General features: G+C 38.0%; 1 protein-coding gene across 6 annotated transcripts in view; it reads left to right on the forward strand.

Moving 5' to 3' along the window:
* The window catches only part of ITSN1 (intersectin 1), a 228,987-nt gene that overhangs the window by 56,110 nt on the left and 146,886 nt on the right, over positions 1-25,991 (forward strand). For all 6 annotated transcript variants that reach the window (XM_075073577.1, XM_075073570.1, XM_075073583.1 and 3 more), the window contains exons 3-4: positions 3,359-3,451; positions 5,078-5,141. In XM_075073577.1, coding sequence (XP_074929678.1) covers positions 3,359-3,451; positions 5,078-5,141 — 157 coding nt within the window. The remainder of the gene's footprint in view (positions 1-3,358; positions 3,452-5,077; positions 5,142-25,991) is intronic.

Consider the following 25,991-nt stretch of genomic DNA (forward strand, 5'->3'; position numbering starts at 1 on the left):
TCGGCACGCGTGCCATAGGTTGCCTACACCTGGCATAGGCTTTTTCAGACAAGAGAGTGCTGGGCACTGAAAATATGCTTAGGAGGCCTACAGCCACCCAAGGTGAGCTATAGAGATGTGTCCCTCCTCATGGACCCTGGGAAGGTTAAATGGAGGGGTAGAAATGTCCTGAGCATTGCAGTGCTTACTTCTGTCAAAGTCCCTAATAGTTCCTTTTCTCTCAAAGTTTTCTTTCCTTTCATCTTGCATTGTGTTTTACTCATTCTTTGCTTTCTTCTTAGGGTATTGTCTGTACCCTACAGCAACACAGTTACAGTGCTGCAGCTGTGCCTTTGTAGCACCATAGTGTAGATGGTTCTTACAGTGACAGAAGGGATTTTTCTGCCAACATAGTTAATCGACCTGTTTGAGGGATGGTATGATAGGTTGATGGAAGAACTCTTCTGTCAGCCTGGCTGCCTCTGCATAGAGGGTTAGGTCAACCTAACTGCATTGCACAGGATACAAAATATTTCACAGCCCTGAGCGATGTAACTAGGTCAATCTAATTTTTAAGTGTATACCAGGCCCTAGTGTTTCAGCAAAACTTTTTTCTGTATTTTGAAGAGATAATAGTCCTTTCCTGCTGAAGAAAAATATATAGAGGCTCAACTTCTATGAGTTCCTATTCTTTTTGGTAGAGTCTTCTGTAATAAACGTCTGTCCCAGATCTGGACTTTAGCGTACAACATCTGAGTGTTTATCTGAACCTCCCCCAAGCTCACTACCAGCTTGGATTTTACTTCGCTGCCACCAGATAAGAATTAGGCTCTTATCAGTCTGGATTCCCCAAATACTCCTTGGAGGACCCCCTCTGTGGACTCCCCAACTTCTTTTGGGAAGACCCCCAAGACCCAGACCCCTGGGTCTCCCTATCTCATCCCCCAGCTTCCCCCCCTTCCTGGGTGAGCCTGGGCGATGCAGTACTTAACTCCTTGAAGGCAAAACAAAGAGGGAAATCACCCTCCCCCTGAGGCGATGCATTCAAATCTAGTAAAGCTAATATAAAGAGATTTTCCACCCCCCCTTCCTGTAGCCTCACCGGAGAAATCCCAAAAACCTCAGCCAGGTTTTAAAAAAGAACTTTATATAAAAGAAAGAAAATACAAAACAATATTACTGCATTAAGAGATCAATACAGGCTCTTGCTTATAAGAAAATATGAATAAACAGTCTGATTTAAAAGATAGCCAAATTAAACCAGTCCAGCACATCAACACACATGTAAATACAACACAAAGCATATAACAGCCTATTTGCCTTGTTGCCTTTGTACTTACACTTTGTAGGAGAAATTAGAAAGAAATAGGAGTTAGCAGGAAAGTTGTTTCCTCCATAGCTGGGAGAAACAAAAGACCTAGAGTACACAATTCCCGCCCCTGACTTTTAAAAAGTCCAGTTCTCTGATTGGTCCTCTGGTCAGGTGTTTGGTTCCCTTTGTTCACCCTTTACAGGCAAAAGAAAATTAACCCTTACCTTACCTATCTACTTATGACATCTTCAATAGCTCAGGGACCATATTCTAAAACTGTTCAAATGGGGTTTCTGAAAAACTGACATGCTTTATGGTTTGGGAGACCTGTGTGGATGATGTCCAGATCTCGTTAATCCTACGTTGACAGTGTTTGCGCTCAATATTGGAAGTGCTCAGCATGTTATATGTGGGAATTTCATTCACAGAGCAGTTTCTGAATCTTGTTGACTAGTCTTAAACTCTGGACTATACTGCTTTTGTCCTGTCACACAAGATGGATAAACTGTTTTATGAACAAGCTGTGTTTGAACCATGTTTATATGAAGTTCTTAAATGGGTGTACAGAGTCTTTGAGAATTAGTCATAGTAATTGGGAGTTTTCTTCTCTTGCAGTCTGGTCATTTCGTCAATTTAATTTTCTATTCCAAAAAATAAGTCTGGAACAGTTTAGTGCTCTTTCACTTTTTAATGAATGAAACTGAACGATTATCTTTTAGGGTTCCAGTGTCTGATAACTTACCTTAAAAAAACCCAGATTTGTTAAAAGCTTTAAAGGACTGGCCCAGGTGAACTTAGGCAATGATGTAGAAATAAAGAACAAGATCTAGACACCTTGTTTTTGCAAGTCTATATCTTTAATGTCCTATTCAGGAGAACTGTATTTTGTTAGCATTAGATGTTTTTAGTTTCCTGAGATTCTGGCCAGCAATAGTTAGTTATTACTGCTGCAGCAGAGCTAATGAACATTATATGCTCTTGGAAGTGTTGACAGTGTTGTATTACCGATCCAAAAATTATGAACAACCTTATGTGCAATATTGTGTAATAGTATCTTAAATACTTTCTTAAGTGAGAGATGAGATGTTGTAGTATTGGCTGTAAGAATAAGGAAAAGTAACCTGGAGGACAAAAGAGAAAAATCATGAAGAGAAGAGAAACAAATGCAAAAGTGTTCCGAGTAAACAGTGGAAGTAGTTTCTGCACATGTGCACTGAAATCTGGAGAAGGCATTCTTAATGTCACTGTATTGGTTTTTTTTTGTTTGTTTGTTTGTTTTTTAAAAGGTAGTTTAATGTGAAACATTAAATATTGAACTACAAACTTTACATTTGCTCTGGAGGAGCCAAATAGTACAAAATACTCCTACATGTTGAATTTCTCATTCACTCAGGAGTATAGTGTGGGTGCTCTCTTCCTACCTTGTGCTTTTTTGTGGCCTATTTTATGTCGTCTTGCTTGTTCACATCCTTCCTGGATGAACAGGTGGCATTTATTTCTACTTCTGTAATGGTACAAACCCACTTAATGCATGACTGTTGATGGCTTGTGACACCTCTTCACTGTTTGGTTTAGAAGAAGAGACTGCATCATGTGCTGCACTGCATATGCTGTTTGAGTGGGATTAGTTTCTTAAATAAGCAAAACCACAGGAACTTTCCATGTTTTCTCTTTCATTAAACAGACATCTCTTACGAGTTGTCATCACAAATTGCATTACATGTTGTGTAGATTATTTATAACCTAAGATATCAATGAGCATAAAATTGCTGAAGCATTGTTCAGGAGTTCGTTGTAGTCTTTGGTGGTTTGTTATGGTAGCACTGTAATTGTGGCTGCCTATTTAAGGATATGTATGAATGCAACTGTAGATTAGTTGGATATGAGATTATTTTTTTTATCTAGTCTAATACTTAAGTTTTCATAGGCAAATTAATTCTGCTAGTACCACCAAGTCAGAAGGTTAAAATGTTAAAACTTTGTGTACACAAGACTTGTAGGGGGAGAAAGTAGTGTATCTTTTATGTACTTATTTTTGACTTCTTCTATATTTTCTTTTTACACAAGGCAACCTGGATATCTGGGCCATAACTGTGGAAGAGAGAGCTAAACATGATCAGCAGTTCCATAGTCTGAAACCAACTTCTGGATTTATCACTGGTAATTGGATAGTTTTCACATCCAGTTCCATTTAATATCTAGAATTCATAGTAAATAAGTATGTACAAAAATTCATGGGAAAAATGCAGGCATGATTTTATTCATACTGTATTTCAACTCTCTTGTATCTCTGTCACATCAACGCCATCTCTTTTTGAATATTACTGAAAACTTTGTGTCTTCTCCCTGGTTTATACCACTTGATTTTTCTCTTGTCATTCATGCAGTCATACCTGGTTCTCTAAAGCAATGCTACTCTATCTTGTAGAACTGCTTGTTACTTCACAGTAATCATTGTCATAGAATCAGAATCACAGAATCATAGTGGGATGACTTGATGTTACTTAAATTTGATGACTGGCACCATTGCGATACATTGTCATGTTGATTGATCGATATACACAAAAGACAGTCTAATTGTAAGTTGCACCTTTTTAAAATCAAATCTGTTTAACAATTTAGTTAAACCAGTGAAAACCTCTGTATGGACAGCCTTGTGTATCCATTTACAAGTGGTTTATATCAGTTTAACTTGTGAGGATTAAGCAATAAATCCACACACATGGCTTGCACAGGTCTTTTAAACCACTACAGATCAGGTTTAACGCCAGAGTGATATCAAGATCTTGTTCTGTGGCTGTTTGGCTGCGCTGTTTGGTTCTCTTTCCTCTCTTGCCACAGCTACATGTGGAGAAAGAGAATGGAGGGTGATATGTCACCTTCCTTGCTATCTACCTGTTTGAAGGTATCCAAGAGTCTCCGATCAAATCTGTGGTTTTGAGAGCCTCATCTGTGGTTCGAAAGAGCCACATGTGCCTCTCCCAGCATAGGTTGATTATTGCTGCTCCTCATATGACATTGTACAAAATCTGGTATGGTTCTGTGTGTAACTTAATTTTGTAAAATAATTGATACGTAATACTAGTAGCCTTTCTATTTCTTTCCTTCATAGATTATCAAATTTCCTTTTCAGGGACCTAATTCTACTGCACCTAACCCTAATGTGCTGTCTTGTTTTTCCCATCCTCAAAAATTTTGCTATTGCTTTTCTCAGTGGCTAATTAGTCTCAAATGATAACTGAAGAGTCCCTTATTCAATTTGTGCTGACGGTTCTGTATTGTGCCTTAAATACCCATGAAAAAATAGAATGTTTTATGTTTGTATTGATGGGAAATAGTATTTCCTGTGGAGAAAGTGTGTGCTTCCTTGATTTCGCTGGGCAGATGATTCCAATAAAGAAAGAACCTTTAAATTTGGATTGGATAGCAGGACCATATGTTTCCTAATGTTCATCTCAACAGATTTTTCTGGAAAATGTTAATGTCAATTTAACTTTAAATTTGCACCAATTGCTTCCATTTTAATATTTAAAGCATAGGGTGGATATCTCCTCAATAGATACCCTTGATTCACCAGTACCTAAAATTACATCAGTAGTATTGCTTGTAGATTGCTAAGTGATAAACTGAATTTAAATAATATTCTGTAGTATGCTCCGTGTTACAATATATGCCTTTTAATGTTGCTCTTTTGAATATTTTGACTTGTACTTTAACTTTTAGCTCTGTCTTCTGGGTATTATTAGCAGTCCTTTTCAAATGGTGCCTTTCTAACTTATTTTACAGGTGATCAAGCTAGAAACTTTTTTTTCCAATCTGGATTACCTCAACCGGTGTTAGCACAAATATGGCAAGTATATTAAAAAACAAACAATTTCAGTTATATTGGAGCAAGGAATTCAATTACTCACACTTTACATGTTGCTATTTAAAATCACTTGCTTTGCTCAGCCTATAGGCTAAAAGCCAACAAGATAAAAGCCCTTGTTGCTATGATCCGGCAGTGAATTTTTTGTAAAGTTATTAATGTATGCCTCTTGGTGGAGGTAGCCATCTTACTGGAAAGTGACGTTTGTAACCAAGTGGTTTGGTAGGAAGTGTCAGAAGAGACCATATAAAATGTTTCCAGCTTTATTAAACCAATATTAATATAGTCATAAACTGCAACAATTAATTTTTTAAATACTAAGATACTCGATATACTAATGGGACTGTTAAACCAGACCTGCACAATTGTCATAACATTTATAATCTGCATAAAACCTACTCTCATCATAGTTCAGTGATAATGGAGTTTAAGGTGGGAGAGGAGGAACAATGATTTTATTATTCCTAGGTGAGTGAAAAGTACAAATTTGCAAAGCTGTGTTAAATTGTTTAAAAACCCAGTTGGAAACTGGCACCTAGTTTCTTCATGTAAGGCTTTCAAATTGCTGCTGTTCCAAATTATGTCAAACTTTGACTCAGAAATGCTAATTTTAATGAAAATCTTGAAGAAAATATATTCTCTTACTACTGACCTTCCTTCTAAACTGAGCAAAATGAATCTAATTTTCCTCTGCACAGTGCTTGGGTGGGGGTGGGGGAGGGAGGATCATTGTGTTGACATGGTATCTACATAGATGAAAGTTAACGTTAATCAGTAAATACAATGAGTTGTTTTCCATGGTATCTCCTTATTGTGGCCACTCTTACTCTTATACTAGTAGAAATGTTTCAGTATTCCACTTCCTTAGGGAAAGAGTGGCTCTCAATGAAAAAGAAGCGTTATCTTGCAAGAAGAGAGCTGCTTTGGAAATAAGTATCTGCCCTCTTGCTGCTTTATGAGAAGGCTTGAAAGAGAGGGTGTGCGTGGGTGTTTTTTTGCTTCATTTTTGGTCTTCGAAATATAAGGCAAATCACATTTGGCCGTATTTTACTGGAAGACTTGTTGAAGGTTTCAAGTGTACTGTTTCAAAGCTGAGTAGATCAAAGTGCACTGAGGAACTTTTAGTGCGCAGTAACAAGGTCCACAGGACCAGCTGGTGCGTGGCAGTCTAGTGTGCGGTAGATGTACAGCTCAGCTTGCTGCGCATTTAGCTGTTCGTCTAGACATACCCTGACTCAAAATTTCTTCCCTTCTGAGTTTTATTTAAACTTTTTGTCTCTTGAGAGATGATCATTCTACTAGTTCTGTAGTCATAGAGACTAGACCTGATTTTTGTAACTTAAAAAAGCAACAAGCAGAAATAAAACTTTAATATATTAAGGCACCTTTCTAAATCATAAGGTAAGCGGGAAATCCTTTTTTGGTCACGTCTTAATTAAGAGGAGTCTGCATTTTAGGTTAGATAGGCCAGATGATCTCAATTTTTTTCTTCCTTGGAATTAGATGTAGTGAATAAGAGGGTGGAATCACAATAGCTAGAGCAAGAATACTACTTGAAGAAAAACTTCCCTCTCCATTAACCTCTTTGGATTAAGCAAAGTAAATATCCATCTGTAGAGCAGGGATTGGCAGCCTTTGGCTCATGGCCCACCAGGGTAAGCACCCTGTTGGGCTGGGCCGGTTTTTTTACCTGCCGTGTCCACAGGTTCAGCCGATCGTGGCTTCCGCTGGCTGCGGTTTGCCGCTCCAGGCCATTGGGGGCTGTGGGAAGCGGCATGGGCCGAGGGATGTGCTGGCCACCATTTCCCGCTGCCCCCATTGGCCTAGAGCGGCGAACTGCGGCCGATGGAAGCTGTGATTGGCCGAAGCTGTGGACGCGACAGGTAAACAAACTGGCCTGACCCACCAGGGGCTTACCCTGGCAAGCTGCGTGCCAAAGATTGCCGATCTCTGCTGTAGAGAGTCTAGCACAGATTACTACTGTCTTACAAAAATAATAGGCATTAAAAAGGAACTCTAAGTGGCTCTTTCCACAGAAACAGAAACCACACTTAAAAATCCATGATCGTTTCCTTTATCAGTTGAAGCATAATTGTGTGTAACTAGACAACCATTCTCTGCCAGATCTTTGGCTTGTAATGCAATGGCAAGAAGGCAATTATATTGACAGCCAAATGATGTCACAATAGTTTGTTCAAAGCAATCTGAAATGTAAACAAACAAGAAATTGTGACCTCCCCCCATTTGACAGGTAAGATACTCCAAAGGACATCTTTGTGGTGGATTAAACAATCAGTAGTATAGTTCCCAAAGGTCTTGTGATAGCATCAAATCTTTGTGCTTATTCATGTGGATCCATTGTGACTTCTTGGTCTGAGAGACTTCCATGGAGGAAGTGTGTATAGCACTTACATAGGAAAAGCTTCATGAGGTGTCACAAGATCTATTCAGTGGATTCATCTGCCTGAGTCTTTAGTCAAGTGCTCTGTACACTGTTTCAGACTATAGGTCCAGATCTTTGTTTGTGGGAAGAAAGCTATTTACAATCCTTAGTCTTCTATCTGTATTCTCTATTTCCCTGTCTAGTTGGAGTTCACCACTGACAAAATCCCCAGCTTGTTAGGACTGCCACTTTCTATGAAGTTTATAGAATCTATAAGAAAAATTTAAAATAAATACAAAAAGCAATTTAAGGCCCCCAATTCTGCAAATGTTTAATTACATGTGTATCTTTACTTGCCTAATTATTCCAAGGCCTTCAGTAGGGCTACTTGCTTGAGGTAAAGTTTTATATATGATAGTGTTGGCAGGATTGGGGCCTAACTCATTAACTTGTTAGATTCATGGCTCCAAAAACCAAGTCTGATGTAATGCAAAGTCACATCTGCTTTTATAGATTCTTTTGTTAACTATGGAAGCACTTATCTGGGGAAGTACAGCTGTGAGGCAGGAATTGCAGAGGGTTTGGCCTTGTTGACTGATAGTTCAGACAGCCTTGAGATCTGTTACAGGAGGAATAATGCATTTTAGAATTGTCAAAGATACATCATCTCATAATTTTAAAAAGAAAATTTGGTTTGCATATTTTTAAAAATATCTTCAAGTTTGATTTTAAAAGGTATAGTTCTCTTTTAAATTTGGTGAAAACTGGATTGCTATTTTGAGTAATGCAAAATCTGTTTTCACTAAAATAGAATGTCAGGAAAAGCTACTTAGTTGAAATGGTGTTTAAATATCTTCTGCCCAACAGAGCCATTTTGAAAATGTTTTGAAGTTGCAGTAATTTGTTTTTAGACATGACACTACATGAAGGCTGTATTATAAAATTAAAATAGCAATAATTCAGTTCTTAAGAAAACATCTGTGAGAATGTTGGGAGTTTTGTAGCGTAGCCTGAGAAGCTGCTATGGTTTATCATGACAATTTCTCTGCTGATCTACTTTTTTCAGACTTTGTCATCTATCAAGCCAGTAATCTATAAAGTGTCTAATAGTCTTTGAAATGAGACCGTAATGATTCGGAAAGTAAGAACTATTTTTAACTAGGCCATAATCTGGATTTCTTTCAAAACCCACAGTGCTATTTCTCCCTCCTGAAATCCTCCACCAAATCTCCTCATCTCTAGCTTAATTTAAACTAGCACTGGAAATAATCAGTGAAAGCTGCTGCTTGTTATATTCAGAGCTGTAGTTCTGCAGTGAACATTAAAATAGTTGGTAGATTTACCCTCTTCTGATACCTGTTTTCCTCCTAATAGTCTCAAATTTGTGGAAGCTAGAAGAATGATGAGAAAATGTTATGGTAGGGCAGACTCTGGGATTTTACTATTTAATGTATACAGTAATATAGTGATACTCAAGGCTTAATTCCTGCTGTTGTGTTTGAGTTTCATGATTTAGGATGAATTTGGGAATTTAAGGCTAGATTTAGTCCAGATCTTCAGTTGCAGTAGAACTTCCTTGCTGGAGTATGTAACATTCTAGAAATAACCTTCAGAAAGATATTTTTGTAGTTTAATAAGCCATTATCTAAGCAACACAAATCCTGCCTGCCTAATCCTTGTCCTCACCATCAATCTCACAGATGGCAGCACTGCAGAGATTCCACTACAAGGTACGGGGAAGATGGTAGTGCTGCTTCTACCAAAGTGTAGGTGAGGAGAGATTCATGTGAAGAGGACCCCTTTTGCACCTAGATTTGGGGGGTCTGATTCAGCCTTTTGCAATTAGCCAAGTAAAAAAATCTACAGTTATGAACACAGGAATGTTTTATACATATAATAAATCTGTAATCAATTTACTGTCCTACACTGGTTTCCAGCCAGGTCTCAAATAAATGAATTAACATGCATTAAGTTCTTCCTAATTTTGTTATAACTGGATACTTTGTGTTTTGTGGAACAGTGAAATGTAGGTGGTAGTTACTGTCACTACTCACAGCACTCAAGGCATAGCTTTGTATTTCTGCTAGCACACTGCAGTCATTTAAATGTGTGTAAATACTGCAGCTTTCTAGTTGTACTTCATTTTTCTGAAATTTGTGTGAAGTTGAGTAAAATTGCAAAACTGTTGAACTACAGCAAATGAGTAGAACAGCAGGAAAGACATTAACTAGAAATGAAAGATTTTATTGACTAAGTGGATAGATAAGAGTTTTCTCATTCAATGAACATAATTGGAATTGTTGTATCTTGTTTCTGATTATTATTATTTTCACATAGAAGGAAACTATGTAGATTAAAAATGTATTGTCCAAAATGTGGGAAACTACTAATGGAATAATAATAATTCCACCTAGCTAGATATAATGCTTTCCATTAGGAGATCTCAAAGCACTTTCAAAGGAGATCCTTATCATGTAGTGTCCGAATGAACCAGTCATATGCAATGTGATGATACTTAATAGTATTCTCATGCTCAGGTGTACGGCAGTAGTTTGTAAATAAAAGTTGATTATGTGGTTGTAGAAGCATTCTGGGCAGAACAAATAAGTGCTGTTACAAAGGCATTTGCTTAATTATTTTACACCTCGCCCCTGCTATTGTACCGCTATATCCTAGCATCAGAAATCACTTAATTGCTTGATCTGACAGTGCCAATTGGATGGGCTCAGCAGAACTGACTTCTACATATGAAAAGTGAGAGATCTGTTTAATGGGGAAACCACTAATTGCTCAGAGTGTGATCAAAGAAATCTGTCAAAGTAGCTTTCTTCAGGCAGTCTCTTTCTCTGATTTATCTTTATGGTTGACCACCTGAGGACACATGTATACAAACTTTTTTTTTTTTCTACCTACCAGTTACAACTTGGGGTCTGAATAAAGGATGACTAAACCCTGAAGAAAACTTTAATCAAAATAAACATGCTTTTCCTTTGAGTATTCTTGTAGACTGAGTGGCCTTTTTATTTGCCCTCAAACGGTCTAGTGTTCTTTTTGTAAACCTAAAATTAACCTAAATATTTGCTTCTGCATTCTATCATCTTTAATACTTAGCAATTTATAAGTAAGTTACTACACTTGTGGTATTCATGTCTATGCTTCCTTTCACTCAAATGCAAAAGAGTGGAGGGCTAGTTATAGCCGTTAAATCTCTGGATTCCTGGGTAGAAATTCTGACAGATCACATGCCTTTGACCTCAACCTTAGTGTTTTGTGAACATTTCAAAATCACCATGTAACTTGGTATAATTTTGATTTTTTTTTTCTAATCAAGAATCCCAGGAGTCAAACATGACTCCTGTAGGTCAGGATCAAGGTGCATTGGTTGAGCTATATGAGTTTTAAAAAGTAAATACTCACAGTGATGAGGAAGTGGAGACTTTTAATAAACTAGGTCTTCCATTACAAGAGCTGGATGATACTGGGACAGCGAGAGAATTCAACATGTTGTATGATAGCATCTCTCTTGGTGATATCCTCTCCAGCCATTGGGAAATGTCCACTCTGATCTTCTTGTTGAAACTTAAGCTATGCATTTCTTCAACAAAGGAATGATATTTTTAGTACAGTACCGCAGTTGTGGGGTAATATGCACAAGGCTGAAGTCTAATTGATAGTAATTTGCTATTTGACCTCTCAGTTGATTAGTGTCCCTACTCTAACTATATGTTTTGAGTTCTTCATATCTGTTTCATCATATAGATTTTTATTGTATTATTTTATTTTTTAAGTATTCTGTATAGCATGTGTCTGTCTGGTTGCTTGTGACAAATGTTTCTGTATTCCCAGTAGAGTAGCAAAAGGCAAAAAGACTTTAGGGAAGGTAATCAAACTCTTGGTATACATACACACCAATATATAGCACTGCAGGGAGACATTGCACTTGGTAGCTGGCAGAAAATGGACAGCTTTAATGAATTAGGCTATGTAGCAAGTCTACTTTGCTTTTTAACTTTTTCCAGGAACAATTCTGTTCCTTCTAGCAAAAACTCCATCTTTGTTATAATCTATAAAGTTCTCTTCCTGTAGGGCTGCCCAGAGGATTCAGGGGGCCTGGGGCAAAGCAGGGGAGCTGCAGCACTTGTACTCACCCGGTGGCGGTCCGAGTCTTTGGCAGCAGGGGGCCCTTCAGTCGCTCTGTATCTTTGGGAGCACTGAAGGGCCCCCGCCGCCAAAATGTCACCGAAGTCCCGGACCGCTGCTGGGCCAGGGCTTGCGGGGCCCCTGTGGGGCCTGGGGCAAATTGTCCCACTTGTGTCGTCCCGCCCCCCCCCCCCCCCCCCGGGCAACCTTGCCTTCCTGTTGCCTACGGCTTGGCGGGGGGAGGTTCTCTTGCCTGCAATAAGGTTCCCTCAAACCTCTAACATTCTCAGTCTGATATAAGTATCTTGTATTTTAATTCTCTTTGGGCTAGTCTACACTGGCAGCGGCAGCGTTTTAACATGGCTTATGTAGTCAGGGCAGAGTGCACTCCAAAAAACCCATCTCCATGAGTGGCATAGTGACTAGCCCTGGGAGCCTGCTGGGAGTCCAGCACTGGTGCACTGTCTACACGGGCGCTTTACGGCGCTGAAACTTGTTGTGCTCAGGGGGATGTAGACAAGCCCTTTGCTCATACAGCAGGAGATACTGATTTCTTCTCAATTTCTGGCAGTTAAGTAACTGTTGTTTCAGGGAGGCCTCCATCATGGTGAGGTTGTGGGAGGAGATGTGCTATAGCTTCCCCTCTCAAAAAAAGACCATAATTCCTCCGTTAGTCCAGGTTGATTTTGCTCATCTCGTCTTTTCATTCTGACTGTTGGGAACTACTTACTTAGCTGCCATGTCACTGCCACAACAGAGCTTTATAACTAACAGATGAAGCTAGATCATACTAGCAACTTTATAAATAATGACTGAAACATACATACTCAGTTCTGAGGATACTACTACTAAGTCTTTAGAAATCTCAGCCAGTTAACCAAGCTGATCTGAGACCCAGAGAGCTAGGTAGATCTTATATCGAGCTACTGAACAGCAGGCAACATTCATCTGAAATATTTGAGTGAACTTCCCTGGACGAGAGGTGAGAGAAGGCATCCGGGGACCAGTCTTTGGCCTGGTCTACACTACGCGTTTAAACCAATTTTAGCAGCGTTAAATCGATTTAACGCTGTACCCTTCCACACTACGAGGCTCTTTACATCGATATAAAGGGCTCTTTAAATCGGTTTCTGTACTTCTCCCCAACAAGAAGAGTAGCGTTAAAATCGGTATTACCGTATCGGATTAGGGTTAGTGTGGCCACAAATCGACGGTATTGGCCTCCGGGCGGTATCCCAGAGTGCACCACTGTGGCCGCTCTGGACAGCAATCTGAACTCGGATGCACTGGCCAGGTAAACGGGAAAAGCCCCGCGAAATTTTGATTTTCATTTCCTGTTTGCCCAGCATGGAGCTCTGATCAGCACAGGTGGCCAGGCTGGTGCAATGCAGAGTCCCAAATGCCAAGCAATGAAGCTCAGCATGGACCGTACGGGAGATACTGGACTCTGACTCGCTTATGAGGGAGACAAATCGTATCAGAGCTCTGTTACAGAAGACGAAATCTAAAGCGTTGAAAAAAAAAACACCAGGCTACAACAGTGCGGGCGTGACATGCATAAGGTGAACCAGGAGACTCAAAATGGTACACTCAGGAGGGAGGAAAGGGGGTACTGAGACTCCAGCTATCGCCACAGTCCATAGCTACGCTCCTGCAAAAGTATTACTGCATTCTTGGCTGAGCTCCTCAAATGCCTGTACGGTCAACACTTGTCCGGCGTGGGTTTACGGAATAGCTCAACAATTTAGCTCTCCCACCGCGCCCACCCACGTGAAAGAAAAGGGAAAGAATAGTTACTTAGACTTCTTCACCATCATCACTGTGTCACTGAATGCTGCGGGTAGATCGCAATGCTGCAGCAGTGAAGAGCGAGTATCCGCTCCTCTCCCTCCCGGTGCAACGGGTAAATAAGACGATATCCATCGTCACCACTCAGCCCATGATGTGCGCTGGCTGGCCTCAAGGTTGAGGCGGCCGGGGGCGCCGTGGTACAAAATATGGAAGCACTCCCATCATCCCAGTAGATGTACAGAAACGGCTGGTAACGTCTTCATCATAGCAACTGGGGGCTGAGCTCCATCAGCCCCCTCCTTTCCTGTGTAAGGAAAAGATTGTGTACTGCCTGGAGCTATCAAAGCAGGCATAGCACCTGGGCCCCTGCTGTGCACCAGTGTCTTAAATGGCCCACCTTTGCCATGTGGGAAATGGTCCCTTGGAGACAGGTCAAAACCTGTCTCTACCCCCCTGGGGCCCCCACACCACCGCCTGCCTACTCCAGTCCCCTCTGAGCACCGACGAAAGCGATCATCACCGCTTGTACACAGTTAGGCTCCAGAGCCCCTCCTACACCTTCTCCTGCATCCCGCTTCTACGCGCGCCAATAGAGAGCTGAGGAGGAAGGTTGTGCCCGCAGTCCGCCGAGCGCCCCCTGACGCTTAGGATACAACCCCATGAGTACCCCGCGGTACCCCGGGTTGCGGCGGCCTTCTCCCCTGCCACGCAGAGAACCCGGGACACAGTCTGGTGGGGAAGCACCTCCTCCGCGGCTCAAGGGTTCTAAAAATGGCTCAGCATGCGAGTCGAACCTAAGAGGATGGGGGTGCGCCTAGCGCCGCCGGCGGGAGGGATCGGGGCGAGGTGTGTCTCAGAGATTTGGGGATGCGAGGAGGCAGGGGGGTTGGCCTGAGGTGGGGGCTTTGGAAGGGACGTACACCACTCAAGGGTTGGGGGCCTGGATTTGGAAGATGGAGGAGAGCAAGATGGGATGACTCGCACCAGGGCCCTAGTGGCGGGCCCACATCACAAATACCATATGTGCCAGTCTAGGCGACCCCTGAGTTCGCGCTGGTGTCTTGCGGGTGGAGATGAGTGGGCTAGAGCAAGGAGGAGGAAAACCCAGGCGTGGAGTGGCCGAGGCTTCGAAGGAAAGCTTATCTCATGGCAGGTCCATTGGCTGGTAGCTGTTGCTCAGTGTAGTCCTTAGCCCCTCTGCCCGGCCTTACCCATCGATCACACCCACACTCCTTGAGTGAATGCTCTCCCTCTTCCCGCAATTTACCTTGGTGGTGTGATCTTGTAACCAGTAATATCAAAATTTCCCAATAAGTGAATACAAATTGGATACTCCCTTTGCTATTTACCACGCTTCTAGTCCGTACCAGTAAGGGCAACGATTGCTCTAACGGTCTCACCTATCTTGTTTGCCTGCTCACTGTACATCCTAGAGGGACTACAACTCCTAGGGCTCACCTATTCGGGCCGTATGTATCAGCACTCCTACTTCTCTTTTTTTTGAGACGAGAGACACTCACCAAAGAGGACATTGCAGATCCAAAGGAGTGTGTAGCATTGCTGTTGTGCCTGTAGCTGTCCCTGTGAGCCTTGCTCTTCATCTTTTTAAATTTATCGGGCCTATTAGGACCGATGCAGAGCGTGTGGATCTACTCCGCCGGACTGAATGTGGGTGCGGATCCAACTACGTGGCCCACAATTGGCCAATTTCATGGAGGCTTCTCCTGCGGGGACTCCCTGCCGTTCTCGCGCTTGAGCTGACGATGGGAGCTCGTGAAGGAACCCAACACTCCGCTGTGAACCAGGCGAGAGCAGAAAAGCTCATTCTACATTTGGATATGTTTGCGGTGATAACACTGCAGGCTCGCATGGCCCTCTGCATCCAGAGAAAGAACGCTATTTTGAGGGGCGGGAAATGGAGCAGCTCCTGATTAAGAGCAAAAGGAGGCGGCTGTGGAATTTTCTCAATCCAAACCACCCACACAGACAAACTGATTTTGGAGAGCTGCTCAATTTACTCGTTTCTCTCCGGTGGCTCGGATGATTTAGGGCCAGAGATTCGCGAATAGGTGTGTGTGTTGGTGGTGTGGGAGAGGCAATCTTTCACATCAAATCGCCAATCACAGAAAGTGAGGTGTCTGATTTGCCTTATGGCTTCTCTACGAAACACTTGAAATGGTCATTAAAAAAAACTGTTATCACTTCTGCCCTGTTCACAATATAAAACAATAATGTCGATTGCATTATGCACATCATAGATCTCGATCGTAATCACATTCTCATTCATCAGAACTTCATTCATATGTTCAGCATCCCACAAACTTTCTCGCTCTTCTATTAATCTATTCTATTTTACTAGAGGAGAGAAAGAGAGGAGGATACCACATGAGACAGAGTACTTCACTACTCTGATCACACTACTAAAGACCATATATTTTAAAATTCTCCTTCAGATAGCTCAGCGTGAACGGGATACCGACTCACAGGCTATCATCAGTCCAACGCCGTCGCCGACTCTTACTTTCACCATTCAAGAAGCCGATTTCCCTAAATGCCGGGCCCAAGAACACCTCGAGAGAGATCAAGGGCAATTAGTGCAACTATCTCCTATATTTGGTAGCAGAGTTTGGGATTCCGAGGGGCACACGAGGTGCCTTTGCACCATGCAAGGCACTTACACTCAGGGTTGTCTAACATGTCGCGTATATGCTTATAAAACTGTAAGAAAAGACCTGAGACACCATCTGCAGCTATAGTTGCCACACCTGCAAACTGCCCAATTGTCTAGAATAGACCTAAGACACTACTGGACCATTCTCCGTTGCCCCTCAAATACCAAAAACCACACGATAAACCGTCATTCCAATAATCATTGTAGTCAACAAATTGATTAACGCAATGGACTCACCCCTATTTGATGAAACAAAAAATAATTAAACCAAAAATTTATATGTGACTATTACTAGCAAAAACCGCCCTGGACAACGACTCCTCCTGGCCCCCTAACATGGCAAAAAGGCAAAGTCTTTATAAAGAGAACTCTATTTTTCTTGGTTTCTCCGGTTCATTTGTTCCTACCCAGTAAAATCCTTACTTGCTAGTAGCACCTGCCAGTTACTCTCCAGCCTCAGCTATTTTCTTCACTCTGATGTGTGCCAATCATAACCGCATCCGTTATTGAATGTTGTCACGAGAATGTGTACATATCAAAATGAATCATAGTTAAGCTGTGATTGATGCTGAGGAGTCTATACCAGTTTATTACTAATTTGAACCTTCTGATATGGTACCTCAGCAACACCCTTTAGAGCGGAAATCTTAAACCAATTTCCACTATCCGCCAAAATGGGACCATATGGACAGGCATCGTCATGAGGGAAATAGAGTTCAGGTGCCGTTAACTTTACGCCCCAAGGACAGTGGAGGTATATTCCCAGAGAGCTCCAACCCCCATTGTGCTAATCCCTAGAAGGTCGGGAACGGCATTAGGCCGAACACAGGCTGGTAAGCAAATCATCTGGCTAGGCCGACACAGTCGTGACGAGCTCACTTAACCTTTATAAATCACTTAAGCACCTACAAGGGGCTCCTTTGCTGGAGGGTGAGGTGAAATTTCATTCGATCCAGATAGCTATCGCGCCCAGCTCGCCCGCAAGCTAACTCTCGAATTTGGGATGTTGTAGTGATGGACTTCAGACATCTCCTCTCGGGTATCCCCAACTGTGATGCCTCAAAACCGGGGAGCTTGGTCAGCACATCCAGCGAATGTCAGGCAGCTCAGCAGGGCTCTTTCTTGCCTGACTCGCGAGACCCTGGCCAGGGCCAAGGCAAGAGGATAAGATAAGTAAACCTTATAATGTGTTGATCCTGTATGCACAGCTTGTAATACTATTCTGTCCCTTCTAAAGATAGATAGAGAACTGTAGGCCGCAGCCACACCAGGATCGCGACAAGCGGACGTCAGCTGACATCAGAATAAATAGGATATGGACCGAATATCTACTTCGTGGGTATTTTTGTGCTTTTGGCTGGTTTTAGCCCATCCCGCCGTTCCTTTGCGGAGGAAGAATTCCCCTTAAGTTCTAAATGCATATAATACAAGAAAAGTTTCTCCCCCTTTCGCCAATCTGAGGTTCCAAGGCCTGCAGCCACGAAATAATGTAGTTAGAAGTTATATTCCCAGTCAAACATTTAGCAAAACTTCGCCCCCGCGTACCTACTACACCCCACAAATCACCTAAACAAGATCTCAAAGCATGAGATGACCAAAAGTTAAGTCAAGCAAAATTGCTAGAAAAAGGGTGATTTAGGCCAGACGGGTGAAAATAGACGTTAATAGGGAAGAGAAAGAGGGAGGTCAGGGGCGCAAGAACGCGAAATTCTAATAGTTCAGCGCGATGGGGGAATCCCTCACCGGGAGCAGGCCCAAATTGGCCTCATGCCAGGGGAATTCAAGGCAATAATGAAGGCTACTTAAATAGAATAAAGGGGAGAAGGGAGGGAGAGTAAGGAAAGAAACACTAGCTTGACAGGATACAATCTGGAAAATAGCCAATGGTTTTTTGCCCCACATGTTACTCGCTGCCTTTCAAACCTTTTGGCCTCACTAGCTTAAAACCACACTGCGCAAGAGAAAGACAAAGTAAGGCATATTATCGGTGCCAATGATTTAGCCTACCTACGGAATAGAAACATGCGCTACAATTTACCATGATCGACAGCAGGTAAGGCAGGTGCCAGGAGATTTCGGCTCTGACAGCCCCTAGAATTATGGAGCCCGGTGCCAAAGCTAATGAAAAGCTTTTTATACGAGGCCACCGAGGTCAGTGAAGTGTCATCCGCTTCTCCAAGTTTAATTGAAGAGAGAGTAAAAAATTACTATCTACTATACGATGAGAAACAGGAAAAGGGAAACACCAAAATATATCGGGGATAACCTATTAATTCCCAATGGAAAGCCAACTAACAGGACAACACGAACCAGAAATAAAAATTTAGCGGAGTAGGGATAGAAAGATCTCGTGCAACGAGTAAGGTTATGCTGCTCGTTGATATAATGAGTGCCTGAAGGGTCCATGATGGCCCTGAACTGAAGACCCTTACCACCGGAGAAGTGTAAGAGGGTGTACTAGAAACCACAGATGAAAAATCTCTTCATTGCTGTGAGCCGATTTACCGGGGTTAGGAAGAGGCTAGGAGAAGGAGTTGGCTGGAAATGTTAAGCGGCTGCCTAGTAGAGTTTAGATATCAAGGCTATGCCCGAAAATGAAATGGACAGGAGAAGAAGGATAAGAAGAGAGCAGAAGAGGAACCATCAAAATTACACATAGTGAAGAGTACTGTAGAGTGTAACACTGGACCATTCACGAAAGAGTCTACCGTATTTGGCTTTCACAAGATATAAATATTTAAGCATAAATAAAAATAAAATACAAAAAAAAAACCAAGGGGTTCACACATTATAAGATGGAGTATAATAAAAAATATACGGGGAAATGTAATACAAAAAATATAATCCACAGACTAGATCAAAAGTGAAGACGAGAGGAGAAAAAATTATAATGTAAATACTTACCCTATACAACTAATGTGTGGTAATATTTAGAACAAAAAAAAAGATTAGGCAGAACCCAACAACAAATAACTTTTTATGCCTATAAACAATTCGGCATAGGGATGGACAATATATATGACACAACCCCTATCCTTGACCAAGATGCCAACAACTTAAAAATAAGCACAAAAAACAAATAAGAGAAGAAAAAAAGTATAATCTGAGAAAACCAGGACACCACACAAACAAAGACGGTTAATCACACAAACTTAGTACTGAGCCAGACACACCCCAACATATCACTCCACAAAAAAAAGTACAGGATATATTAAAAAACCAAGAAATAACACCAAAATAAGCAATTAGAAAATATAACAAAAGACAAATAGAAAATACCCTTATTAATTTCACAGTTTAATATCACAATAATATCTCTATTTCACATCTATCTACCGAGATATAAGGAAATAAACAAAAACCTAAAGCATAGGAAAACAAATACAAGATCAGAGACAAAACAACATAAGCAGAGAAAATCACCATAATAGAGAACAAGAACCACTGTTTAGTAGTACAGCCTAAGGAGAAATTAAAAAAACTAGTATGCCATCAACTGGAATTGGTACATATACTACTACCTATAAACATCAACGACAAAACCCAATATTATACACCCTCTACAATTCCTAGTACCACACGTTTTTCAGAAAAATAAAGATATTAACAAACTGTATTCTATAATCATATGATAACTGCCATGCCAGCAACTAGATCACAACTCCACCAGAAACTAAAAATAAAAAAAGAAAAAGAAAACATAATTAAGCATAAGGTCATGAAATTGTTATTATAAAAGTCAACACAACAAGAGATATGATAATTAGTATATGGACCTAAGCTAGGACAACAGATCTAATCGAGTACCAAAAATATATGTAAATAAAAATTTGGGGAGCGAACAAACTCATCCAAAAAAGGGAATGTGGAAAAACAAAAAAAAAATAAAGAAAGACAAAACTTATACTTAGAATCAACAATAAGATAATAAAAATATATAAAAAATTCAAATAATTATTAAAATTAAAAAAAATTCGATACCCAATACAAAAACAAAAAAAATACTTGTCCAGAATAAAAACAATAAAAAAAATAAAATAAGTAAAAAAACATAAATTATAAAAATTTAAAACCTACATAAAATATCTAAAACTGTGGAAAAGAAAATATTACCAAAGAAATTAATATACAAAAAATACAAAATCCTCAATAACAATTGATAAATAAATAAAAACAACATAGAAAAAAAACTATGTGTTTGGCTAGTCCGTGGGTAAAGTATTAAAATAAAAAATATACACCAAAAAGGAAAGAATCAGAAACAGCTAAAAAATAAAGGTAAAATAAGAGAATTTAAAAAAAATAATTAATTTCATTGAATGTTAAAAGATCATCGGACTGATTTTTACCTATTAATACACTAATAGACATATAAAAATAATCTGAAAAATATAGTCAGAATATATTACATCATTGGAAAAATAACAAATAAATCACTCTCATATACAGTTTCCAAATTGATATACTAAGGAAAGATAATCTCTTATAAAAGTCACACGAAGGAAGGGAATTTTTTAATAACATATATATAACATAATATAAATAATTATAATATACCACAAAAAAGGCCCAAAGCAAAAAAAAAAATTGGCTAGATACCTTATCATTGGAATCCCTCTACAATGCCCCCGGAAAAAACATGGAGCATACTTCAAACGCCTTTTTTCATAATTTACCCTGAAAAACCAGAAAAAACTGAAAAAGATATTATAAAACACAATGCATAGACAAGTATAAAAGACCCGACAAACATAAAAACAAACCAGTATAAAATACATGTTTTTGGGGTAAAGTCAATGAAGATAGATATTAAAACCAAGACAAAGATATCTCATCCCAATCACACATATCATTACAATAGGAAAACTATATCTCTTAATGTTTATAGAATGATAATTCAGAAATGTCCCTATATGGCCATCATAAGGACTTGAAACCTTTAAAAAATGCAATCAAAACTGGGAATTGAATGTATGTTTCATAACATATAATAGGGAAAAAGAATCATTATATATTTGCTCCATTTATCCCCATATAATCAATTCCAACAGGAAGACAACCATAGCATGGAAACAAGCAATCCTAAGACACCTCTAGATAAAGCTAAATGATTAAAAAATGGCAGTAATTCAAGTTCCTGTGAAAGCAATATGAGAGAATCAAAAATTAATATCTTAACATAAAATTTCTGAAGGAAAGACATGATAACAAAAAAGATTAAAATCGCATTGTGGTACACATAATATGCCTTTACTTAGGCCACAATAACGAAGGCAGTTTCAAAACCAAACAAACAACCCATGGAATACAAAGAAATATAGGAATATGTTATAGGATACCACCCAGCCACCCCTATTCATAGTATAAAAAAAAGAAGATAAAGTCTGTCTAATGACAAGAGACCGCTTTATTTTAGGTGGCAAAATGTAGAACAGTAGAGGTTACATTATATACACCATTGGGATTTTTTGATTAAAAATACCCATAATTACCTATGGCACCAAAAAAACAAAATATAAAATATAGATAAAAATTCAGTACCAAATACAACAGACTCAGACAGAAATAGGAGATCAACCCCAGTGGTTAAGTGTTAACAACAAATAAAAGGCTATGAGGACACAGACCAAAATTAATCAAGGAAGAAAAGACATGGGAAAAGTTTAAGACAACCACGAACATAAAGAATATTGAGTATAAAATGAGTAGATAAGGATGTGAACTAGGCATAAAATCTAAATTTAGTAAATATAAGTATGATATAATACAATTTCTATGTAAAGTCATACATTACAAAAAAATAATAAGTTTTTAGAATATGACGAAAGGTAACTGATTCCCATGAGGTAAACTAAGAATATGATGATTATCCTTATAACCAAAATATCAATGAGTAGTAGAAGAGTGAAAGAATATTCCTATAACCATTCCAAATCACTTAATATATAATACACCAATCAATAACAAAACACAAACGGCACAGCAGAACAAAGAAAAGGACAAGAAAAAAAAAAGGAGAACATGGATAAAAGAATTCGAGAAGAAAAAAGAAGAGAATCTGATAAATTAAAAAAGAAGACCAAAAAGATTCCAACTTCCCCCACACAAAGTATAATGAGAAAGAGCTCCATAAAAAAGATATAACCAAAAAGAATTTAGTTTCTATGAAAAAATTTGGGGAAGCTTAAGATACAAAAAAAAGACAAAAAACCCATATAGATAAAAGATAAAAGCACCCAATTAAAATATGGTAATCAAGAACTAAATAAAAATACACAGAGACCACACCAAAAAGAAAAACAGCAAATCAAAAACACAAGGAATTGCACCAACACACAAAACAAACTCATAGATAAAGAGAATCATGTAAAGGATTAATATACAGGGAAATATTAAACTAAAAAACCAAATCCCATCCCACACAGTAATAAAAACAACACAACACCACACAAATACAACATAGATTAGAAAGCAACCAAAAAACACACTTCCACCCACTTAAACGAACACCCAGAAAGACGGCAACCCCTTCGGGAAAAATGACAACGAAGATACAACTACATCAATATTTTATTAAGCCAATAAAAATTAAAAAAAATGATCAAGGACCCAAACACAAGAGAGAAAAAGGAGAACAAAGAAAACAATCATGAGTAAATACAAAACAACATTTACCAAGCTTACAAAATACAACCCATACTATCAAACAAGAATGTATTAAATAATAAAGAGGGCAACAAACAACCGATGAGAAATATAATCATAAATATTTTTAAATCACCCACAGGCTTTATCTCAAAAGTAGGGCTAAAAAAAATTAAAAAAACCCTAAACATAATCTAAAATACCAATTCCATCACCACAACATAAACACCATTCCATAATACAGATGAGAGAGCCACAACTGGATGCTTTTTATAATTCGAAAAATAGAATCATCAGAACATAGAGATAAAAGTAATAAAATTAAAAGAAAAATCAAAAATCACAATAAAAATTGTCACCTATACACCACACCAACATAAAAATAAAACAACAAAACACACCACATAAGACAAAAAAAAAACTAAGAAAAGGGAAAAAACATTATGTTTTAACAATTATTAAGAGAGATTAGAAACACAGAAAATAAAAAAAAAAAAGACCAAGAAGTAAACAAGCGCCAAAAAAAACCACAAATATAATTGATAATAAGAAAAAAATAAATATTATAATTAAAGCAGAGATAAAATGAAACAAAAAAAATTAAGAGAAGGAGACGCAATTCTGCGCAATTACAAAAACATGAAGCGATAATACCCATAATAAAGAGAGATTATAATTAGGTCAAAAGGTTCATAAACAAAAAAGTATATAAGAAGATATTTATATATAAAATAGCTACAAACTAATAAAACAAAAAAATTAAATAGATGCTGATAATTACAAAAGCCCGTAAGAGGGCACCCCAATGAAAAAACAAAAACACAACAAACCACTTACATCATACGCCTAAAATAGAAAAACACAAGAAAAAATTCCAAAAAAGAAATGAATATTCATTAGTTTTTTTTTGGTACTAATATTCCAAAATAAATAGCAAAAAATCCTAGTACTTAGAAAGAAACACCTTTCAAAAAAAAAACACAACAAAAAAAAATCAATTATCTATCCTAAAAATAACAATCAAAACAATCCTATATATGGTTACCAGCAAATAAAATAAGAAACATCAAAAATAAATAAAAAACACAAAAATAATCAAATATGAAGATGAATCTCCAAGAGAAAATAAATTTGCGAATAATATAATCAATACCATTTATTCAAATATATTTTCACACAAAAATAATACAAAAAGAAGGTTATAATAACAAAAAAAATAAAAAAAACAAAAAGATAAAGAAAACTTAAACCCACAAACTAAAAATATATCCTAAATAAATACGGTAGAGTATTAAATTAAAGTAAAGAATAGATTTTGCAAAAATTACAGCAAACAAATAAATAAAAACAGAAATGGATCACCAAAGTTATATAATAAGATATGATAATAGAGAAAAAGAATAGTCTAAAAAATAAAGATCCCAACCGATAATTATAAAATAATATCTCCAACAAAATCTTTATGTCGATAATAATACAACCACACAATAATAACAAAAAACATAAAGAAAATGATATAATAACTGGGAAAATTTCAAAGAGATGAATCCAAACAAGACTCATAAGAACAAAGAAAAGAGAAGAGACAAAAAAACCAAACACAAAAAAACAAAAAAAAAAAGAAAAAATTATGTCACTAAAAAGAGCAGACCAATAATAAATAACAAAAAAACACACCAAATAATACAAAAAACAGAACAAAAAGAAAAGAGAAAACAAAGAAAAAAAAAGAAAAGGGGAACGACCAAACGTTAATCACTCTGAGATACCACACCTAATGAGACCCACCTTAATTAGCAAATGAAGATGAAAGCCTAAAAAAAATAAACACATAATGGGAATAAATATATATAAATAAATAACAATAATGCAAACCCAGAGTAAAGAAAGAACCTTTGGAAAACGATAACAAATAAACAAGTTCTCCTATTAGGAGAGAAATGTAACAAAAATGTAAATATTAATAGGGGCACACTCCTTTCACAGGTACTAACATCAAAAAACAAAAGAAGGATATACCGTACAGACTAATTAGTTCGTATTGGATCTCCCATCAAAAGCAAAAAAATACACGAAAATCACCAACATAAATCAGTCACACTAAAAAGTATAAGAAAAGCAATAAAGATCAATAGATAACATAAAATATACCAACAGAAAAAAAAAAAAAGGCAAAAAATTAAGCAAACAAAGAGACCCCATCATAACAAACAAATAAAAAATAACATATATAGACAAAACCAAACAAAAGAAGAGGAGATCAAAAAAACAAGAATAAAACACAACAAAGTGAATCAACCATCAAACAAAAAAAAAACACCAAAAAAACTTTAATCCAAAAAAAAAAAACGGCTAAGAAGAGAGTATTATAACAATAAGCGAAGCACAAATCAAAAATTTATGATGATAAATTATAATTCTTAAAAAAAACACTCCTCATAGTGTATTATCAAAATTCTTTAAAACTACTCCCATGAAATTGAGAAGATAAAAACCAGGATTAAATTAGCATAAAAAAAATTATGATATGGAAAACAGAGCTTAGAAGCAATGGAACAACAAAGTAAATAAGAAGAAAGCAGTGAATCCGTAAAGATATACGATCGAATAATACCTAAAAGATACAACCAAAATTATATTTTTGAAGAAAAATAAACAGAACCACAAAAACAAACGGGCATTCACAGCATGATAAATAAAATTAAAAATAAAAGATCAAAAAACCTCACACCAAAACATGATAATAGTCATAAAATTTTCAAACGGAACCCGATGGTAACCATCCATTGGTATAATTCATGATCCACCACAATAAAAAAAAAGTATTTAAGAAAATTACTTTTTATAAATAAAAAACACAACAACAATCATATAAACATCCAACTCACCAGAAGAGGGAAAACAAAATAACAACAAAAGATGATGATCAAAATATATCGGTGGATTTTTTGATTAACTCTCCTGAAAAGCTACTATTGCCAGACGAGGTGGTTCGTTGGTTTGGTGGTTGTTTTGCTATCTCGTTTAAGCTTCTTCTTATCCCTTCATTTTTATTAACTTTAATTAGTTTGTCCCACAGTTCCTTCTCCTCACCCCTGCCCCTTTTAGAAAATCCTGGGTGTTTTGATTTTTCGCACTACACGACACAAACAGAGGCCACAAGCACCAGTTGAGGGTCAGTCTATTTATTTATAGTGCGGAG

Source organism: Chelonoidis abingdonii, chromosome 1, assembly GCF_003597395.2.
Source record: "Chelonoidis abingdonii isolate Lonesome George chromosome 1, CheloAbing_2.0, whole genome shotgun sequence".
NCBI classification, from domain to species: Eukaryota; Metazoa; Chordata; order Testudines; family Testudinidae; genus Chelonoidis; species Chelonoidis abingdonii.